The sequence below is a fragment of the Carcharhinus amblyrhynchos genome, chromosome 14, assembly GCF_965287045.1.
Source record: "Carcharhinus amblyrhynchos chromosome 14, sCarAmb.v2.hapA, whole genome shotgun sequence".
In the NCBI taxonomy this organism is placed as follows: Eukaryota; Metazoa; Chordata; class Chondrichthyes; order Carcharhiniformes; family Carcharhinidae; genus Carcharhinus; species Carcharhinus amblyrhynchos.
The window spans coordinates 62,168,820-62,188,467 of record NC_137337.1 but is presented as its reverse complement, the minus strand read 5'-3'; the positions used below and the strand labels follow the sequence as shown (position 1 = coordinate 62,188,467).

At 41.1% G+C, this 19,648-nt stretch overlaps 2 protein-coding genes across 2 annotated transcripts in view; one reads left to right on the top strand and one right to left on the bottom strand.

Annotated features, from left to right (window-relative positions):
- Positions 1-19,648, bottom strand: part of dnajc17 (DnaJ (Hsp40) homolog, subfamily C, member 17) — a 167,854-nt gene that overhangs the window by 32,766 nt on the left and 115,440 nt on the right. The window lies entirely within an intron of this gene.
- LOC145352733 (cdc42 effector protein 2-like) lies at positions 60-18,712 on the top strand. The gene is made up of 2 exons (XM_080202992.1): positions 60-205; positions 11,777-18,712. Exon 2 carries the CDS (start codon positions 11,887-11,889, stop codon positions 12,475-12,477), a length of 591 nt encoding a protein of 196 aa, XP_080059118.1. The 5' UTR covers positions 60-205; positions 11,777-11,886; the 3' UTR covers positions 12,478-18,712.

Here is a 19,648-nt window from a genome sequence, read left to right as displayed (position 1 = left end):
TTCACCACAATATCATTGAGGAACATTCCTGTAATAAGCATTAACTTTGGAGTTGTTGCTGTAGTCGGAGAAAAGGAGAGCCAGAGAATGCAGCAAATATGCCTCGGTCTCAGGAGTAGTGTGTTTTGGGAGCACTGAGCTCAAAATAGCAGCACTATTCACCTTGATACAACACACCAGATACAGCAGTCAATGCTTAAAGCAGGTTAGTGATTTTAATACATTTTCATTTGGTTTAGAAGCATTTTGTTGGCAGAGTTCAGCGTTTATCCTTAGTATTATAGTATGTGATTACAGTGACAGTAATTATTTTCAACACCCAGAGCTAGACCAGGTCTGTTTCTGGTAGTTAATAAATCCAAATAGCTTCATTTTCACCTGAAATGCTCAGTTCCTCATACCTGCACAGCAATCAGAACGGTCACAGCCCAGCAAAGTAACTGAGATTTCATCAAAGAGCGGGTAGGTGAAAATTTCACAAGACATGAAACATAAAGAAAGGTCAGCAGCATGTCTGCGGCTGCAGAGCATTCTGCATAACGTAAGGGTGAAGTTGTGCTGCTGGTAAAGGTGGGAGCAATCCAAAAGAATTAGGAGCACCACATATTAATTGCACTGACTATCATTAATCCAACCCTCAATGTAATTTCCTACTTTTTAGTCAGGTAACTGATGGCATCAAATAATTTAGCGGTCTCATTTGCACTTCTGTTTCTAAAACCTGGAAGCATAAGTAATTGCTTGCATGGAAGTTAAATATCGCAGATGTGGGATAATGCCAACCAGGGGCTGGTTTGCTCAGTTGGTTGGATGGCTAGTTTGTGATGCAGAATGGTGTGGGTTTAATTCCTGTACTGGCTGAGGTTATTCTTAAGGCCAGCCTTCTCAGCATTGCCCCCTCAAAGGGGAGAACAGCCTATGGTCATTTGGAACTACGGTGACTTTACCTTTATAACGCATTTAATGTAGACAAACATCCCAAGGTGTTTCACAGATGTGTAAACAGATAGAAATTAACATCAAGCCAAAAAGGAGCAATTAGAATGGATGACCAAAAACTTTACAGGGAGTGGTAAAGGAGAAGAGAGCCAAAGACCCAGACGTTTAGGAGTGAATTCCATTTTTTGGGAGTTATGTGGCTGAAGACACAGCTACAGACAGTGGGCTGCAGAGATCTGAAGGAGGCCACAGAGGTAGTAAGGGGCAAGGCCATGGAGGAATTTCAACACAAGGAGAAGAATTTAATTTAAAATTTTGGTGTTACCAAACCAAGAGTCAAAGTATGTTGGCGAGCATAGGTGAACTTTATGGTGCCAATTTATACAGTTTTAGATGAGCTCAAGTTTTCAGAAATTGCAAAATGGGAGGTTAGCCAGGCAGTATTGGAACAGTGGAGGTAACAAATACATGGATGAGGATTCAGCAGCAAATGGGCTAAGGCAGAGGCAGACATATTTGACTGGTGGAAATTGTGGCTCATCTAGCACTATATGTCTGACAAGCAGCATGACAAAGCAGAGGTAGTCAACAGGTTGAGAGAGATGGTGGGGAGGTAGAACTAGGTGAAGTCTGACATTATGAATTTGAATGATGTCACTGAGGGGCAGGCAGCTTATTATAAAAAAGAGGAGGGGGCCAAGTATCTCTGGAAGTAATGGCCTAGCGATCTCTGAAAGTAACAGTCTTTCTAGTGCCATTCAGTGCTGAAATGCAGCTAGAAAGGGGTGGTATGGTGGCACAGTGGTTAGCAATGCTGCCTCATAGCTCCAGGGACCTGGATTCAATTCCCAACTTAGGTGACTGTGTGGAGTTTGCATATTTTCCCCATGTTGGCGTGGGTTTCCTCTGGGTGCTCCTATTTCCTCCCACAGTCCAAAGATGTGCAAGTTAGGTGCACTGGCCATGCTAAATTGCCTTTTAGTGTCCTGGGATGTATAGATTAGAGGCAGTAGTGGGGTCGCAGGGGTAGGGCTTAGGTAGGATTGCTGTCGGTGCAGACTTGAAGGGCAGAACTGCCTCCTTCTGCATGGATTCTACGATATAAGTTGTGGAAATGCATGGCCATTGTGACATCATTGCAGCTATGAGATTGTTCAGACACATTTACTATATGTCCTGACTGGCTTACTATAAATTATTAGCCAATCTGCCATGATAAATCACATCAGAAGTCAAATCCAGATCTGATCAGGTCAAGTGAAGTTGATGGAGGGGTAGATAAATGATCAAGGATATAATTCATTCCCCAATTTTTGAATGACACATTGCCCTTATTTTTGGATTTATTAATTCCTAGGTCAATATACAGGGTGGCTTGGAAACTCAGTTGGCTAGATGTATGGTTCGAAATAATGCCAACTACATTCTGGCTGAGGTAGGCTTGGGGCCTCCCTGTCCAGGCTATGGAAAACTATCAATGACAAAAACTGCAAGAAAATGTCTTAGAATCAATAGACAATGAACCAAGAACCTGCACTTAGGTAGAACATACATGAATAAATGAATGAACGAATGTCCATATTTATGATAGAGACTGCCCATTATAATTTCCAGGAATGTAATGAAATACTCATTACATGGTGAAATTTGAATTCAATAAAAATATCAGGAATTGAAAGTCTAATGATGACCACGAGACCAATGTTGATTGTATTAACAACCCAACTGGTTCACTAATATCCTTTAGGGAAAGAAATCTGCCATCCTTACTTGAGCTGGCCTACATGCGACTCTATATCCACAGCTGACTCAGTTGACTTTTAAATGCCCTCTGAAATGCAGGGCAGTTAGTGTTGGATAATAAATGCTGGCCCAGCCAGCTATGCTCACATCCCGTAAGTGAATAAAAGAAAAAACTGAATGGTAAGTATTAGTCAGAATTCTAGATATAATTTCTTGCTCTTTGAAATTGTGCTATCAGAATCTGTCGTATCTACTTCAGATTCATGTCTCGTCCAAAAGGCAGTTCCCCCCAACAACCCAGCGTGTCATTGGTACCCAAAATTTCACTTGAGTCTCTGAAGTGGCTGACTCGAGGGCTGAATATGCCATCATCTGAGCCACAGCTCCTGTATTGATATCCATCCCCTTCACTCCCAGTGCAGTGTGCCTGGAGTGTGCATATCTACAATATATAGTGCAGCAACTCCAAGGTTACTTTAATAGCAGTTCCCTCTCTGCGGTCTCTACCACTTACAAGGGCAAGATGATGATTACTAGTGCCAATCAGTCATTAACATCTCCAAGACACAAACTAATATGACATGGATATATAAAGTAATTCAGCTTGTAGCACTAGGTCAATATCTGCTTGCATCACTCATCTTAAGAACAAATAAGAACTCTGCAATTACAGCCTCCAGTTGGTGCTATGCTGTGGTTTCTCCAATTTGTTAAGGGCTCAATTACTGTGTGATGTTTACATATACGGTTCCCAATATAAATGTGGACATAGGAATTTATAATAGCTTTTTCAAAAAAGATTGTGGAACATATTAGACACATATACATTGACTAAACTGTGCCTGTTTTCTTGGTCTCGACTATTCTATTTCTTCATTTTCTCTCTCTCTCAATTTTTAAAAATGAGTAACACAACGTGGTAAGATTGCTTTGGATAAAGGAGGTGGCAACAGCTAAGCAAAGATACTATCTGCTTCTCGCTCTGCATCTTCACAAGGTTGTTATACATAATCACATGTTTCATTGAGGTCAGAGAGCACATGGTTGATGGGTGAGAGGCATAGGATAGGCGCAGCAGAACATTGGATGAGCTCACATTTATAAAACATGGACAGTGGCAGTCCTTGGTATAACAAACTGGATGCGACAAACGTATAGATGAGATTTTCAGCAGTTAATGGTTTGAGATAAAGAGAGAAGATGACAGACAGGATATGAAATCCGAAACTGAGATTAAGAAAATGCCATGGCTGTGAACAGTCTGATTAAGCCCAAGGCAGCAGATAGGGGGAAGAATGGAATTGGTATCTAGGAAAGCAAGTTTGTTACACAGTAAGGTCACGTTATTGACTCAAACAGTCGATGCATGGTACTTTAAAATAGCACTTTGGCGTGCACTGACTGGTTTTATGTAATATGCATTCTGTTAATTACTGGTTTTTCATGTATGGTTCCTGAATCAATCAATCCTGGACTGACTGGATGAAAGTCCATTTGAGAATACCACATGCACTAAGTTTCACCAGTTGGTTACTAGTAGCTGTGGACAATTCATATAGCAACAACTGATGATTAGTTTTAGAAATGAGAAAAAGTAGAGCAGTAGCATACATTCTACTGGGGCAGCAGTTGAGACATGTCAAGATAATGTAAAACTTTACCCTGCATTTAGCTTTACTTTATCTCTCTTCGGAACTACATGAAAGGTGGGCACCTTACACTATAACTGAGCTGATTTTGACGAGACAGCGTAGAAATAATTTTATTCCACATTTAACTTCTGATCTGGGACCGCTTGATGAGAGATCAACTTTTTTCTGCATGTAACCTCTGTTGTACCTGTCCTGAGAATGTTTGATGGATCAACATAGTGGGAACTTTACTTGTCATACAGCGCAGAAAGGACCCTTTGGACCATCAAGTCTGTACCTACAATAACGACCACTAAAGTTGCACTAATCCCATTTTCCAGCACTTGTCCCATATCCTTGAATGTTATGACGTTTCGAAGGCCCATCCAAATACTTCTTAAAGGTTGCAAGGTTTCTGGTCTCCATTACCTTCCCAGGCAGTGCATTCGAGATTCTCACCACTCTCTGAGTGAAAAGAAATGTCCTCAAATTCCTCCGAATCTCCTGCTCCTTACCCTAAAACTGTATCCCCTTGTGACTGACCCCTGAACCAAGGCGAACAGCTGTTTCCTATTCATCCAGTCCATACCCCTCATAATCTTACATACCTCAAACATATTCCCCCTCAGCCTTCTCTGCTCTAAACAAAACAATCCAAGCTTATCCAGTCTCTCCTTATAGATTAAATGCTCCATCCCAGGCAACATCCTGGTCAATCTCCTCTGTTCCCCCTCTAGTGCAATCATATCCTTCCTACAGTGAAGTGACCAGAACTGTAAACAGTATTCCAGCTGTGGTTTAACCAACATTGTTTACAGTTCCAACATAACCTCCCTGATCTATGCCATAACTGATGAAAACAAGTGTCTTAGGTGACTTTTTAACTAGCCTATTCACCTTCTCTGCTGCCTTCAGAGATCTGTGAATAAATACCCCACGACCCAACTGTTCCTCTGAGCTTCCTAATATCCTGCCATTCATTAAATACTCCCTTGTCTTGTTACTTCTTTCAAATTGCATCACCTCGCACTTATCAGGGTTAAATACTATTTGCCACTGTTCTGCCCATCTGACCCTGTAACCCACGATCTTCTTTTTACTATTAACCACCTTGGTGTCATCTACAAATTTGCTTATCATTCATCCCACATTATCATCTACATCATTCATGTATATAAAAAATAAAAGACCCAATACTGAATCTTGTGGTACGCCATTGGATACTCATCTCCAATAACTCAAAAACAGCCTTGTACCGCCACTATTAGTAAGTCCTATTAGTAAGCCAGTTTAAGATTCATTTCGCCAAGTTTCTCTGAATTCCATGTGCTTCAACCTTCTCTGTCAGTCTCCCATGTGGGACTTTGTCAAAGGCTTTGCTAAAATCCACATAAATTACATCAACTGCATTTCCCTCATCCACAGACTCACTCACATTTTCAAAACATTCTATCAAATTAGTTATTCATGACCTCCTTCTGACAAAGCCATGCTGACTATCCCTAATTAACTCATGCCTTTCCAAGTGAAGATTAATTCTTTCCTTCAGAATTTGCTCCAATAGTTTCCCTATCCTTGACATGAGACTCACATGAGAAATTTTTGTTTCGTCCTGGGGTGACGTTGAACACATAAATGCACCCAATGTTGCACTCATTTTGTTGCTGTCAAGTTAATCCAAATATTTTACCAAATTCTCTAGACTCAAATTAAAAATGGGCAGAAATCAGCATAAACAATAAGGGCTGAAAGAAACAGCTCAGAAATATAGAATACATACAATGCAGAAAGTGGCCATCTGGTCCATCAAGTCTGCACTGACTCTCCAAAAGAGAATCATACCCAGGCCCTAATCTCCACCGTATCCTCATAACCCTGTGCATTTAACATGGCTAAGCCTACATATCTTTGGACTTTCAGGAGCAATTTAGCATGGCCAATCTACCAAACCTGCACATAGATTATTCTTCTTTAAGTACAAAAATTTAAATTTCAGATTCATTTAACAACCATTCATGGCACCACAGACACAGCATCAGATCCTACAATCCTGAAACTTTTCAAGTTTTAATGTGATTTATATTTTGCTATTAAAATGCATTCAAGAAACAGAAAACATGGAGAAGGTCTCAGTGAGGATAAACTTTCAAACAATACTCAAAACTAAAGAGCAGAAAAATTACTGATTCCTGTTGCATCTGAAAACCTAGTCACAGCTTTGAGAGACCGCCCAAACAAGTGAAATTGCAAATATTTGCGTTTAGGGATTGAGGTGTACCAGTTTTGTTGGGAAAGGGTTTGATAAATGGATGCAAAAGAACGAGGAGACTTGGTTAGATGAATAACTCATTTCGGCCAATTACGAGTCACCCTTTTATACCAAATAATTGTTTTGTTCCCAAATAACAGGTCTTTTTGGATACAATACCCAGGTCTCTATGTAACTTCAATTCTTCTGGGTTTTCAGCTCTGCTTCATCATTGTGCACATTAATCTTGCACCAGTCCCTGTATATTTAAAATCTGTGGCTGATGGATGGGATGCATTCCTAGAGTTGCAATTACCTGCTCTAGCCTCCCTTAGGTAAACAGGAATAACTTATCAATATTCACAGTATAAAATCAGATATAAAGTATCAGTTGACAGGACCTGCTGGGTTGTAAAGGCAAGTCAAATAAAGATTAGAGAAATAAGCATTGCTTAGAAGCCTCACTGTCTATGAACTGAGTGAAGACTGGACAATGTGACTGCAATCCCCCGGGCCACTGAATCTCAAACAGGTTGATGTGGGCTACGCTTAGCTGAGGTCAGAAATTCACTGTGCAAAGGGAGGATAAAAAAAAAAGCAAGGGCTGACCACAATTCCTCTCATATGCACAATTCTCAAAAAGGTGCAGGCAGCAGTGATCTTCCTCAGGCTTTGTGCAGGAAGTAGAGGGAGGATTAACGGGGCAAAAGATGAAAGTGTAAAATAAGATACAGCTACCCTCACATGACAGATGCCAGGTACAGTCACTTTAAATGGAAAATTGCCCAACTTGTACCTCTCTCACGTCAGTGTGTGTTCTGGAGCGAGGAGCAGAGGGACAGTTTACATTTCCTGAGGCAGCTTTTCTCTGATCTCATGACTGTTCAGGACAGATGATGATTCCCAAACAGCTGAGTAGCAAGTAAAGCACGCTCTGCAGCACCAGCATCAGCACTGCACAGCTTCAATGCGAGGTGTCAGCACCAGCTTCAGCATCTGCTCCTTTGTAAGTGTTAAGTACCACCATCAGCTAGTGGGGTGCCTGAGGTGAGTGACTCTGGATTTATCGACTTTTGTATGTTGGTCAGTGTGGCTATTTTCATTGTTTGAACGTTGGGAAATTTTCTACACAGTATACCCTGTGATATTTGAAAGTTTGTATTTTTTTAAAATCAGAGTCCATTAATATAACAAATGTACTGCAGTGCCAGTGTTGGGATAGGGTAATATTTCTTTACTTGAAAGACTGTTGTTACAGTAGTGATGTATACAGTTATATTGAAGAAGATTTTACGGTCTGGGAATGTCAACATAGGTTTAGTTTGCTCAGCCCATTGTTTATTCCTTTCACTGTCTCAAATCACCTTGCACCTCATGAACCTGCTGGTGGCTGGAGGGATTTGCAGCGAGTTAAAGTGCAATCAATTACCTGGAAATGAGTCCAAACAATTAAAGCAACAGTAAGATGTTAAATACTGCTATTCAAAATTCACAGCCCTGGTCTAATCAGATCCAGCTATTACCACTGGCACAGGTGGAAATATCGGGATCTGCTGGCAAACAGCAATGGTATCAAAGCCTGAATATTATTCAGTGCATCATTCTACACTGGGTCAGTGCACATTGTGGCTCAGCTGGTGCTACCGGGCCTTTTTTGTTTATCTGGTCGATAGATTTAATGGGAAGCTAGATTAACACTTGAGGGAGAAAGGAGCAGAAGGTTATGCTGCTAGGGCAAGATGAAGAGGGGTGGGAGGAGCACAAGAATCAGCATTAATGGGTTGAGTCAAATGGCCTGTTTTTGAGCATTTGATTGATGTAGTTCGATGCTGTCATTAGCTGGACTGAAATCATAAGCTCCACTGGTTAACCCCCACGTCTGAATAAATTGCGTAAAAGATAGCAGCTGTGACAGAAGGTGCCAAGCTGCCAAAAAGCACAGGCGAAGGAGGATGAATCACACATTCCTCCTCGCCTTGACGTCTAAGCACCATTTCCGGTTGTGAATTGTTACATTGCACCACGGACAGTCCATCCAAAGTGACGACACACTGAACTAACCCAAGTTATATCATGTTCTGAGACTCAACTGCCTGACCTCCTACATCTGCTGACAAACGTCAAACATGCTGTGACAGTGATACAAGGCAACAGGGTCTCTCAAGCACACTGCCTCTGACAGCCTCACCAATATTAGCCACATGCAAACACATTTGTCTGAAATAGTCGTCCATAATTAAGATTAACTGCATGACATTGCAGAAAATGCCAGCAATTTGCAGGTCAAGCCGCATCAGGGAGGAGAAACTGTTAAGATGTCAGGTGAGATCTTCCATTTCAAGGCTTCTCCCATGCTGAATGATCTTAAAATCCCTACAGTGCAGAAGGGGGCCATTCGGGCCATTGAGTCTGTACCGATCACAATCTCACCGAAGCCTTATTCCCGTAATCCACATATCTACCCTGCTAATCCCCTGACACTAGGGTCAATTTAGCGTGGCCAATCAACCTAACCTGCACATTTTGGACTGTGGGAGTAAACTGGAGCACCCGGAGGAAACCCTCATGTAGACATGAGGAGAACGTGCAAATTCCACACGGACAGTGGCCTGAGGCCAGTACTGAACCCGGGTTCCTGGTGCTGTGAGGCAGCAATGCTAACAACTGTGCCACCCTTCTTTCAGATTCTTAGCATTCAGTTATTTTTTTTATCACAGCTACTCCAGAATACAAATCAGTTTTTAAGAGTACAGCAAAACTAAGGTAAATAGTGGACTTGAATTACCAGCTAGCTGCAGGTTCTTTCCAAATTGAAAAAGTTGGAATGTTATTGCAACGACATAAATGCTAACAAACCCAAACACAACGAAAGCAGTATACAAGTTATAAGAATATCAAGGAGCTAACACAAACCTTAAAATTTAATCTCTGGAATAGAAAGTATTGACTTAAATTAAGTACATGCCCTTTAAGTCTCTGTTAGACCCAAAGTGTAAGAAAGAAAGCAAGGCTAGGAAGAGATCGAATAGAGAATAGAGCCAATGTTTTGAGTCAGGATGCCCCTTCGTCAGAGCTCTGATAAAGGGTCATCCCAACTTGAAACGTTGGCTCTATTCTCTCTCCACAGGTGTTGTCAGGCCTGCTGAGATTTTCCAGAATGTTCTGGTTTTGTTTCAGATTCCAGGATTACAGTATTTTGCTTTTGTCTTTATTATATAGAAAGAGATTGGAATAGTCTGATCTGGAATTGACAAAAGCAAGTTTCAACAGCTGATGGGCTAAATTGAGGCTGAGGCTGGCGGGATCACGGGGCTGGAAATAGGTGGTCTTTGTAACGGACAAGATATTGTATTGGAAACTCAGCTCAATGTCAAGCACAACAGTCACAGACAACAGAAAAGGAGGGTATCAGTGTTTATAATGTGGTGAGGAGAATGGGGGAGGAGCCAGAAAGGGAGCTCAAAGGGAAAGACTTCATTTCTCCCAGCTATAACAGGGAGATAAATTATAATATCTCACTTTAAAGTTAAATTTATTTATTCATCACAAGTAAGGCTTACATTAACACTGCAATGTAGTTACTGTGAAGTCGCCACACTCCAGGTCAATGCACCTACCCATACATCTTTCAGACGATGGGAAGAAACCAAAGCAACCAGAGGAAACTCCACACAGACATGGGGAAAACGTGTAAACTCCACACAGACGGTGACCCAAGCCGGGTATTGAACCTGGGTCCCTGGCACTGTGAGGCAACAGTGCTAACTACTGTGCCACTGTGTTGCCCACAATATCTGTTAAATGTCTGCATCGCAATTATATTCATACCTGTAATTCACTAACATGTATGTGTTCATTTCCGGGTAGAATACCTTAGGAGAACAGTGAGGCTTCAGAGAAAGTGGAGAAGAAATACGCTAGAATTGCACCTATTATGTGCAGAGACTGGAGAAACAGGGGGTTTTCTCCTTAGAGCAGGAATGATCAAGAAAAAATATTGATAGATGTGTTAAAATATCATGAATCCATTTTGTGGAACAAGAATTCTTCCAGTTACGGAAGGCTCTGCAACCTGAGCAGGCAGATTTAAGGTGTTTGCATTGTCTTTTGTTCTTTTGCCAAGAGTTGTTGATGATTTGGAATGCATTGCCTGAAGGGTAATTCAACAATAACTTTGTGAATTTTGCCCCTCAATGGTTATCCAAACCCCTTTTCAAAGCTATGATGAAAGGGACTAATTGATACCTCTACCAAAGAGTCGGTACAGGCATGATGGGCCACATGACCCCAGAACCCGTTGGATCTTTGGTAAGATTCATGCTGTATCTCATTCATAGAGCTTTGCTATTCTCAGCATAGATGCAGTGTATCTCCCTAACCTGAAGTATAATTCTGGTTTCATGGATGAATGAACAGTTTGATTTGATGTCCCAAAACAGCCTTTGATCTCACTTAATTTTATCTGGCAACAAAGATCATCAGTGTGAGAGCTACTTGCGGTTCTCCTCTGTAACTGCCTCATTCCAGCTGAAAAGTTTGGTGGTGCTCCAGAATTGGGATTGGTATTTGGAGGGAATCTATAAGAGTTACATTCAGTTCTAAAGTTAAGTGAATGTTTTGCATCCCAGTTGTAGAGAAGCAGCATTTGAACTTAATATTAATTAGAATGAGGTAGGCAAGGAGAAAGAGAAAGGATCAATGTGCTTGATCTCTGCATAGATTTAACTCCAAAATAATGAACTGTAGTCCTAATTACACTGACAAAAACTTAATTGGCAAGCGCACTGCCTGATATGCAGCTGAAACATACTGACTGGGAAAGTCTGAGATTGGGGACCTAATCTGCCCTGGTCTCAGCCAGGGCAATGGGAGGAGTATTACAACTGCCTAGTGTTGGGAAATAAAGTCAGACACAAAGCTTCCACTCCTGATTCAATCCTTGCCTCTTGCTAAAAAGCACATCTTTGCTTTCAGTGTTGGACTTGATTATAACCTTTTTCAAAGTCTAAAGCCCACACATAAAGAATACTTGGGGAAGTGAACTGTGTGCTAGGGAATGCATATAGCTCAATGAGCAGTTGGCACCTTCAAGACAGGACAGAAATCTGCAGTGTCGGACCCACGATCAAGTTCAATTCATTTCAGATTTACTCATTCACCAGTTGACTTATGATAACGAATCACATGTTTAAGAATTTTCTTTCCATTTCCACAGGATTGAGCCACCAGAAGCCAACTTGTCTACTCCACCAAGCCACTCCACCTTTTCAAAGCCTTTTCTACAATAATTAAGCCTGTAAGAGAAAGCTGTAGGACCATCTGAAAATGTCCATCAAAACACCCATCTACCTCAAAACTGGATCTCCAAAAAAGAGCAAGAAGGTGAAACTGCGAGATGTCCTGTCAGCAGACATGATCAGCCCACCACTTGGAGATTTCCGCCACAGATCACACATTGGCAAGAGCGGAGAGACTGACACATTCGGTGACGTGTCTTTCCTCCAGGGCCAGGGTGACCTTCTGTCAACCTTGAGTATACCAAAAGAGTCAGATGGCAGGGCACCTCCAAAACCCCCTCGACTACACCTAGAGGAGTCTGATAATCCAGCTGCTGAAACTCTCAACCCCATGCCTGCTATGACCAAAGCTACGGATAATCAACCACCAACTGATCAATTAAGCACCATCCAGCACATCCCATCAGAGAGTTTACAGGAAATACTACCCTGCAACAGTCAGACAGTTGATGAAAACCAGCAACAAAACAAAGATTTAGAAGATCAACAATGCCCTACTGAGACGCTGGAGAGTGAGTCTTCATTCAGTCCATCAGAATCGATGTTTTCATTTAAGGTGGATTTGGGACCTTCGATACTGGAAGATATCCTCAAAGTCATGGATAATCACAAATCCTAAGACTTCACACTAGTAACTTCATTAACTGTTAAGACAATGGTAGTAAATTACAAGGTCTTTGTATATTGAGCACAAGAGCGTCAACTTGCCTTAGGTAGGCTGAGGGCACCCTAACCACCCAGTCACCAAAGGCACTGAATGTGGTTTATTGGTGATTATTTAGTAATATGCAAAGCTGGAAAGTTGTAACTAGACATAGAGCATTATCACAAATGTATGAAACCAAACCAAATTCTTAAGCGGTCTGCAATAAAATGGACTAAGGGTAATCTTCCATCTCACAGGTTGAGAGCGACATGCAGCTGAGGCTCATCGATAGTGAGCTATAGCACAGAATCAGTTTTAGTGCACTTTGATCCGCCTCTGCTGCCCTTCAGTTTTGAGTTCCCAGCTGTAAGGTGGCAGCTCAAATTTCTGGATTCCCAAATTTCTGGAACTGCCAAGTGGAAGTTAAACAATCAAGGGAGAAATTTCATCCTTCAGTGTTCTCCGACTTCCATTTGAATCCTTTTGCTGATGGCTTAGTCAACAAATCAACATAAGATTGGGCCATTCAGGTCTGTGAGCCTTTTTCACTATTGAATTAGATCACCATTGATTGGTATCCTAACTCAATCTACCAAAAGTGATCCTCTGACCCTCAATACCCTGGGTAGCAAAAGTTTGTCAATCTTAGTTTTGAAATGTTGAATGGAACTACAGTTTCCATAGCTTTTTTTTTAAGATGAGGAAAGGAGAGTGGGGTTCCAGATTTCCACTGCCCTCTGCATGAAGAAATGCTTTCTGACATCATATTTGAAAGACCAAGGTTTAAATTTAAGCTTTTGGCCCTTTTTCTGGATTCCCCTTGCAGATAGGGTCAGCAAAGAGTCAACTATTAAATCATTTTAAAAACTTCAAATTGATCATCATTTAATCTTCCATACTTTCAAGTGCAGCCTGTTCTCATAATTTGACACTTTGGGTTCTATTTAAATTGGGCAGTGTGTGTTTGTTGAGGAAAGTCACATTTTTTTATTTGCTGGCACTGAGCACTTGTGTAGCAACACAATGGCCCTGATTTTACCGGCATGCCTGCCCTGAAATTGGAGAAATCAGGGCGGGCATGACTTGCAGAACGGCATTCCCATTGGACTCGGGCACGATCTTACGAGCCTTGGGTGAGCATGCTGGTAAATTTCCAGTCAGCATGTTAATGCATCAACATCACTATTACACCCTGCAAAATAAAACTGATTTTTTTTATAACATATAACTTCACAAACACAAACCTTCTTATCATACATGATGATGCAAATTACATAGGAATAAGAGGAGGCCATTCATACATCAAGTCTTCTGTATTATTCAGTCAGATCACGGCTAATCTGAATCCCTGTTGGGCCACATGGCTGATCTGCATTATGTCTCCATTTACCTACTGTTAGGCCATATTCCTCGATGACTAATTGAAGTCTTGAAAATTTCAATTATCCCAGATCCACAGCTTTTTGCGGCAGATTGTTCTAGATTTCTACCAATCTTCATATGAACAATTGTTTTCTGATCTCACTCCTGAATGGAGTAGCTCTAATTTCAAGACTGTGTCCCTCTGTTCTAGATTAGGAACATTGGAATTGCGAGTTCACCTTTGATTATCCTGATAGTTACATGATAATGTGGCTGTCGACTTGACTAGCAATCTATCATTTTGCAGCAGACCCAAAATATGTGATTAATGAAACATTAGTGGTGAAGATCTTTAGAAACTATAGATCAATAATCATCTATTATTCAGTTGTCATCCCTCAAATTAGTCGTATCCCAAAATATCATTTTCTGAAAGAAATCCAGCTATATTAACAGCTTGAACCATCTCCCTTAGAAACTTACAGAGATGGACCACCAGTTTACTGAAACGTTTCTGCAAATGTGTTATAAATTTACCCATTTCAAGTGAATTCCTCTGGTTCCACAATTCTAGACAAGATGGAGCACTGATTGTACTCTGCATTTATCGAGATCTTCAGAATCCGAAAATAATCAATCATATCACCTTGTAATCTTCCATTGAGAATATGGCGAATTTACACAATCCAATTCCTCCAGCCCAATTATTCTGTTTTCTCTTTCTCGTAGGTTTTCAATAACTACAATGTGCTATCTGTAGCAGAACCATTTCAGCATTTGGAGTGCAGTTACATGAAAGTTTTAAAATGCAACAAGATAAATTCACTATTTTGGCATATTGCAGAAACTTCCAATTTTTGTTCTGTAGAACCTGCAGTGCTCATTTCTCATGCATGTCATTTTCTATTTAAGTAATAGTCCCTGCTAGGATATTTTGCCCAAAATATGAAGTACTTTGCATTTCCCCACATTGAATTTAATCTGGCACCTGCTTGCCTTACTTCCCCAAGTTCATTCAGACTCTCCTGTTTCTCATTCTATTCAGTTTTGGAATCTACTACCTTTATACCAGACTTGTATAACCTTGCAAGTTTAACCACTGTGCGTCCAACTCCTAATTCTGGGTCATTTTTAAACATTAAACAAAATAGGTCACTAAACAAATCCCTATGAGATTTCTCTACCAGAAAAACTGGTCTGTATTTATAATTTTGAATTCTTTTATCATTTAAAACCTAAATTAACTAGCCTCAATATCAGGGTGATTTGTAGACATATATGAAGCATACACTTCACACTCGTTACACAATTTATTCTTCTGTACAATGTTCCTGATCTTTAACCTTCAAAATGTCATACTTGGCCTTGTCAAAATATAAATATTACAAATAATATCACACCACATTTTGCTGCAAAGCTTCTAGTGAAGCAAACATCGAGGTCTGTGAGAGATATGCGATTGTGCAGCTGCAGACAGTGCCACCTTAACCTTGCGTCTAGAGTAAGCACTTGCTATCACATAAAAAGAAAAACAATTGCATTCATGTAACATTTTGATGACCTTGGGAATTCACAAAGTGCTTTACAACCAATTAATTTACTCTGAAGTCTAATCTGCTGTAATTTGCACTGTATAGCACTTGACTGAGGTTACGTGGTGATTCTTTGGTGTAATTTGAAGAGGACAAATTATATAAGATGTAAAAGCAATTAGCCTAAGTATCATGTTCTCCTGCACTGCAACAGAATTCACACGCTTCATAGAGACTGCTGTCATTTCAACAACAAGCACAAGATGGATGCCCTCCGACATTTGCATTTTCTTATCAAATTGACATTTTGTTTGCAAAATTGAAGCCCATAGGACTAAAGAGGCAATGCTGGCATAGGTAAGGAACTGGCTAAGGGACAGAAAGCAGAGATTAGTGGTGAAAGGCTATTTTTCAGAACGGAAGACATATACAGTGGTGTGCCCCCTCCCCCGCTCGACTGACATTAGGATCAATGTTTTATACAATACACAGGGCATTACGTCAAAGTTGACAGATGGTAAGAAATTCTAAAATGTAGTAAACAGTCAAGATTTTAGAATGACATATTGAGTATTGTAAAGTGATACATTTCAGTTGAAAGAACGAACAAGATGTAATGTAAACTAAATGTACACTTTTATGGGAGGGGGATATTGTGGCCAATTCCAAGCACCACACTTTAGGAAGGATGTCAAAGCGTTGAAGATGCAGAGAAAATTGACTAGACTGTTGTCAGGGATGAATTACTTCAGTTACCATGCTCCTTCAAGAAGAAAAAGTTAAAGGGAAGTTTAATACAGACTTTCAAAATCATGACAGATTTGGATAAGAGTAAATAGGAGAAATTGCTCCCAGTGGCAGAAGGGCCAGTAACCAGAGGTCACAGATTTAAGGTAGTTGGCAAAGTAGCAGAGGTGAGCTGTGAAGGTTTAATTTTATGCCGTGAGTTATGAGATCTGGAATGCATTGCCTCTGGAAGAATGGTTGAAGCCAGTTCAATGTAACCACCGAAAGGAAATTGGATAATTACCTGTAAGAAGAGAAAATGGCAAGGCAAAGAACAGGGAAATGGGACTAGTTGGATAGTTCATTGTGAGAGCTATATCTGGCATTGAAGATAGCCAGAAGATAGCCTCCTTCTATGCTTCTATGATTATAAGACATAGGAGGAGTAGGCCTTTCAATATTTCAAGGCTGTTTTGTCATTCTATAAGATCATGGCTGATCCGATTGTGTTCTTAACTCAACTTTCCTGCCTAATCCTTGACACCCTTATAGGTCACAAATCTGTTTAACTTAGTCTTAAGTATATTCAATAGCCTCAGCCTCCATGGCTTTCTGGGAACAGAATTCCAAATGCTAATGACCCTCAGAAGAAATCTCCCCTCATTTCCATCTTAAATGGATAATCCTTTTTTTAAACCATGCTCCATAGTCCGAGATTGCCTCATAAGATGCAACATCCTCTCAGAATTATCCTTTCAAGCTTCCTCAGAATCTTAAGTTTCATAAGATCATCTCTCATTCTTCTAAGCTCCAATGTGTATAGATCCAACGTGCTCAATCCAACCTCATAAGATAACCTCATCATCTCTGGAATTAGTCCAGTGAACCTTTGCTGAATTACCTTCCAGTGCTATGTTCCTCCTTAAATAAAGAGAGCAAAACTGTACACAGTACTCGAGGTGCTGTCTCACAAGTGCCCTCTGCAGTTATAGCAAAACTTCCTTACTTTTATACTCAAAACCCCATGCAATAAAAGGACAAAGTTCCATTGGCCTTCCTAATTGTTTGCTGTACATAGAGACATTGAGGTTTACAGCATGGAAATAAGCCCCTCAGCCCAACTTGCCCATGGCACCCAGTTTTTTTGTTGCATGCAAACTTCTTGTGATTCATGTACAAGGATGCACAACTTATTCGTGACACAGCATTTTGCAAACTCTCTCCTGTTAAATTATATTCTGCTTGCTACTTTTTCCATCAAAACAGACGTCACATTTTTCGCATTATACTCTATCACTCACTCACTTAACCTAACAATATACATTTGTAGATTCAGTGTCCTCCTTGTTACTTGCCTTCCTACCTGTTTTTCCACTCCAAAAACTACTTTATTTGTAAAATTTATTGACGCACATCACATGACCAAAGTTGATATTACAACTTCTAATATTGCAGATTACTCACTATATTTAGTGACAGTTAATATTCACAATGTTGATTCCATGTCAAACATTGAAGCCTAAGGGGATATCCAGTGTCCAGCCCTTTGGTGTGCTATGCCTGAAGGGCCTTAAACAGTGATCTTCCCCCATTGTGAATTTACAGCTGTTGCCCCAAGCCTTAGCATGTAGCCTGGACCTTGGAACGTGCCAGCCTGTAACATGATCATTGACGATTCTTTACACTGGAAGACCAACAGGTATAGGGCAGGTGAAAGTATGTCTTTCACAGCTTTTTTTTCTTATTTATTCAAGGGATTTGGACATCACTGGCTGAGCCAGCGTTTATTGCTCATTCTTGATTGCCCTTGAATAGCTTGCTAGGCTGCTTCAGTTTGGGGGCAATTCAGAGGGCACCGAAGAGTCAACCATATTGCTGTGGATCTGGAGTCACGTGTAAGCCAGAATGGCGGATTTCTTTCTCTAAAGGACATTACTGAACAGATGAGTTTTTAACAATGATTGACCAAGGTTTCATGGTCATCATGAGACCTTTAAACACAGATTTCTTTTTAACTGAATTTAAATTTCATCATCTCCCATGATGGGATTTGAGCTCGAATTCCCGGAGCATTACCCAACATCTCTGGGTTACTCGTCCAGTGGAAATACCACTGCGCCACTGTCTCCCCAGATGGTCCTCCAGCTGGAGCTGATGTTTACCTGAAGTATTTATATCTGGGAACAGCCTATAGGGTACAGGTTCTGTATTATGGAACTACTCTGGATAAACATCAACAAAAACCACTTCCATTTCTTCCCAGGCCTTCGTTGCATAGGCACACATTCCAAAAGGAGTAGTGACACTCTCTTCCAAACCACAGCCCCCTTCAATTATTCAAAAAGACAAATAGGACAACATAACTAGCTTTTTCTACCTGTACATTTGGTATGTTAAGGTTAGTGTAGATTAACAATGAGACAGCCAGCATGGCAATATTGGCTTCTTCTGGGCTCCTGGAACAAACCTTATTGTAATATGTGAAATATTTATTCTTTTTTCGTTTGAAATAGCATACAAGTCACATTTTAATGTTAGGTCATCACTTTGATGAAAAGAACTTTGGGCTGCATTCATGTATAAGGCACTATCTGTGGGACTATCTACGGCACTACCTCACAAAAGGTTACTGCAGAAGGTCAGAGGACATGGAGTTGGGGGTAGGGTGTTAGCGTGGATAGAGGATTGGTTGTCAAATAGGAGGCAGAGAGTGGGGGTCAATGGGTGCTATTCGGATTGGCGGTTGGTGACTAGTGGGGTGCCCCAGGGGTCGGTGCTGGGGCCTCAGCTATTTACCATTTATATAGATGATCTGGAGGAGGGAACCGAGTGTAGGGTGTCGAAATTTGCTGATGACACCAAGATTGGGGGAAAGGCAAATTGTGCGGAGGGTGTGGAGAGTCTGCAAAAGGATCTAGATAGGCTGGGCGAATGGGCCAGGAAACGGCAAATGGAATTTAATGTTGGCAAGTGTGAGGTGGTCCACTTTGGTAGGAAGAATGGTAGGAAGGACTATTACTTACGTGGCGAAAAACTGCAGCAGGCGATGGTGCAGAGGGACCTCGGGGTCCTTGTGCATGAGTCGCAAAAACCCAGCCTGCAGGTGCAGCAGGTGGTCAGGAAGGCGAATGGGATGCTGGCCTTCATAGCGAGGGGGATTGAATATAAAAGTAGGGAGGTCTTGCTGCAGCTGTATAGGGCATTGGTGAGGCCGCAGCTGGAGTACTGTGTGCAGTTTTGGGCGCCGCACCTGCGCAAGGATATTTTGGCCTTGGAGGGAGTGCAGAGGAGGTTTACTAGGCTGATACCGGAGTTGAGGGGGTTGAGCTATGAGGAGAGGCTGAATAAACTAGGCTTGTACTCGTTAGAGTTTAGAAGAATGAGGGGAGATCTCATTGAGACGTATAAGATGATGAATGGGATGGATAGGATAGAGGTGGAGAGACTCTTCCCGCTCAAAAAAGACAGTAGGACTAGGGGGCACAGCCTCAAGATAAAGGGGGGGCGGTTTAGAACGGAGTTGA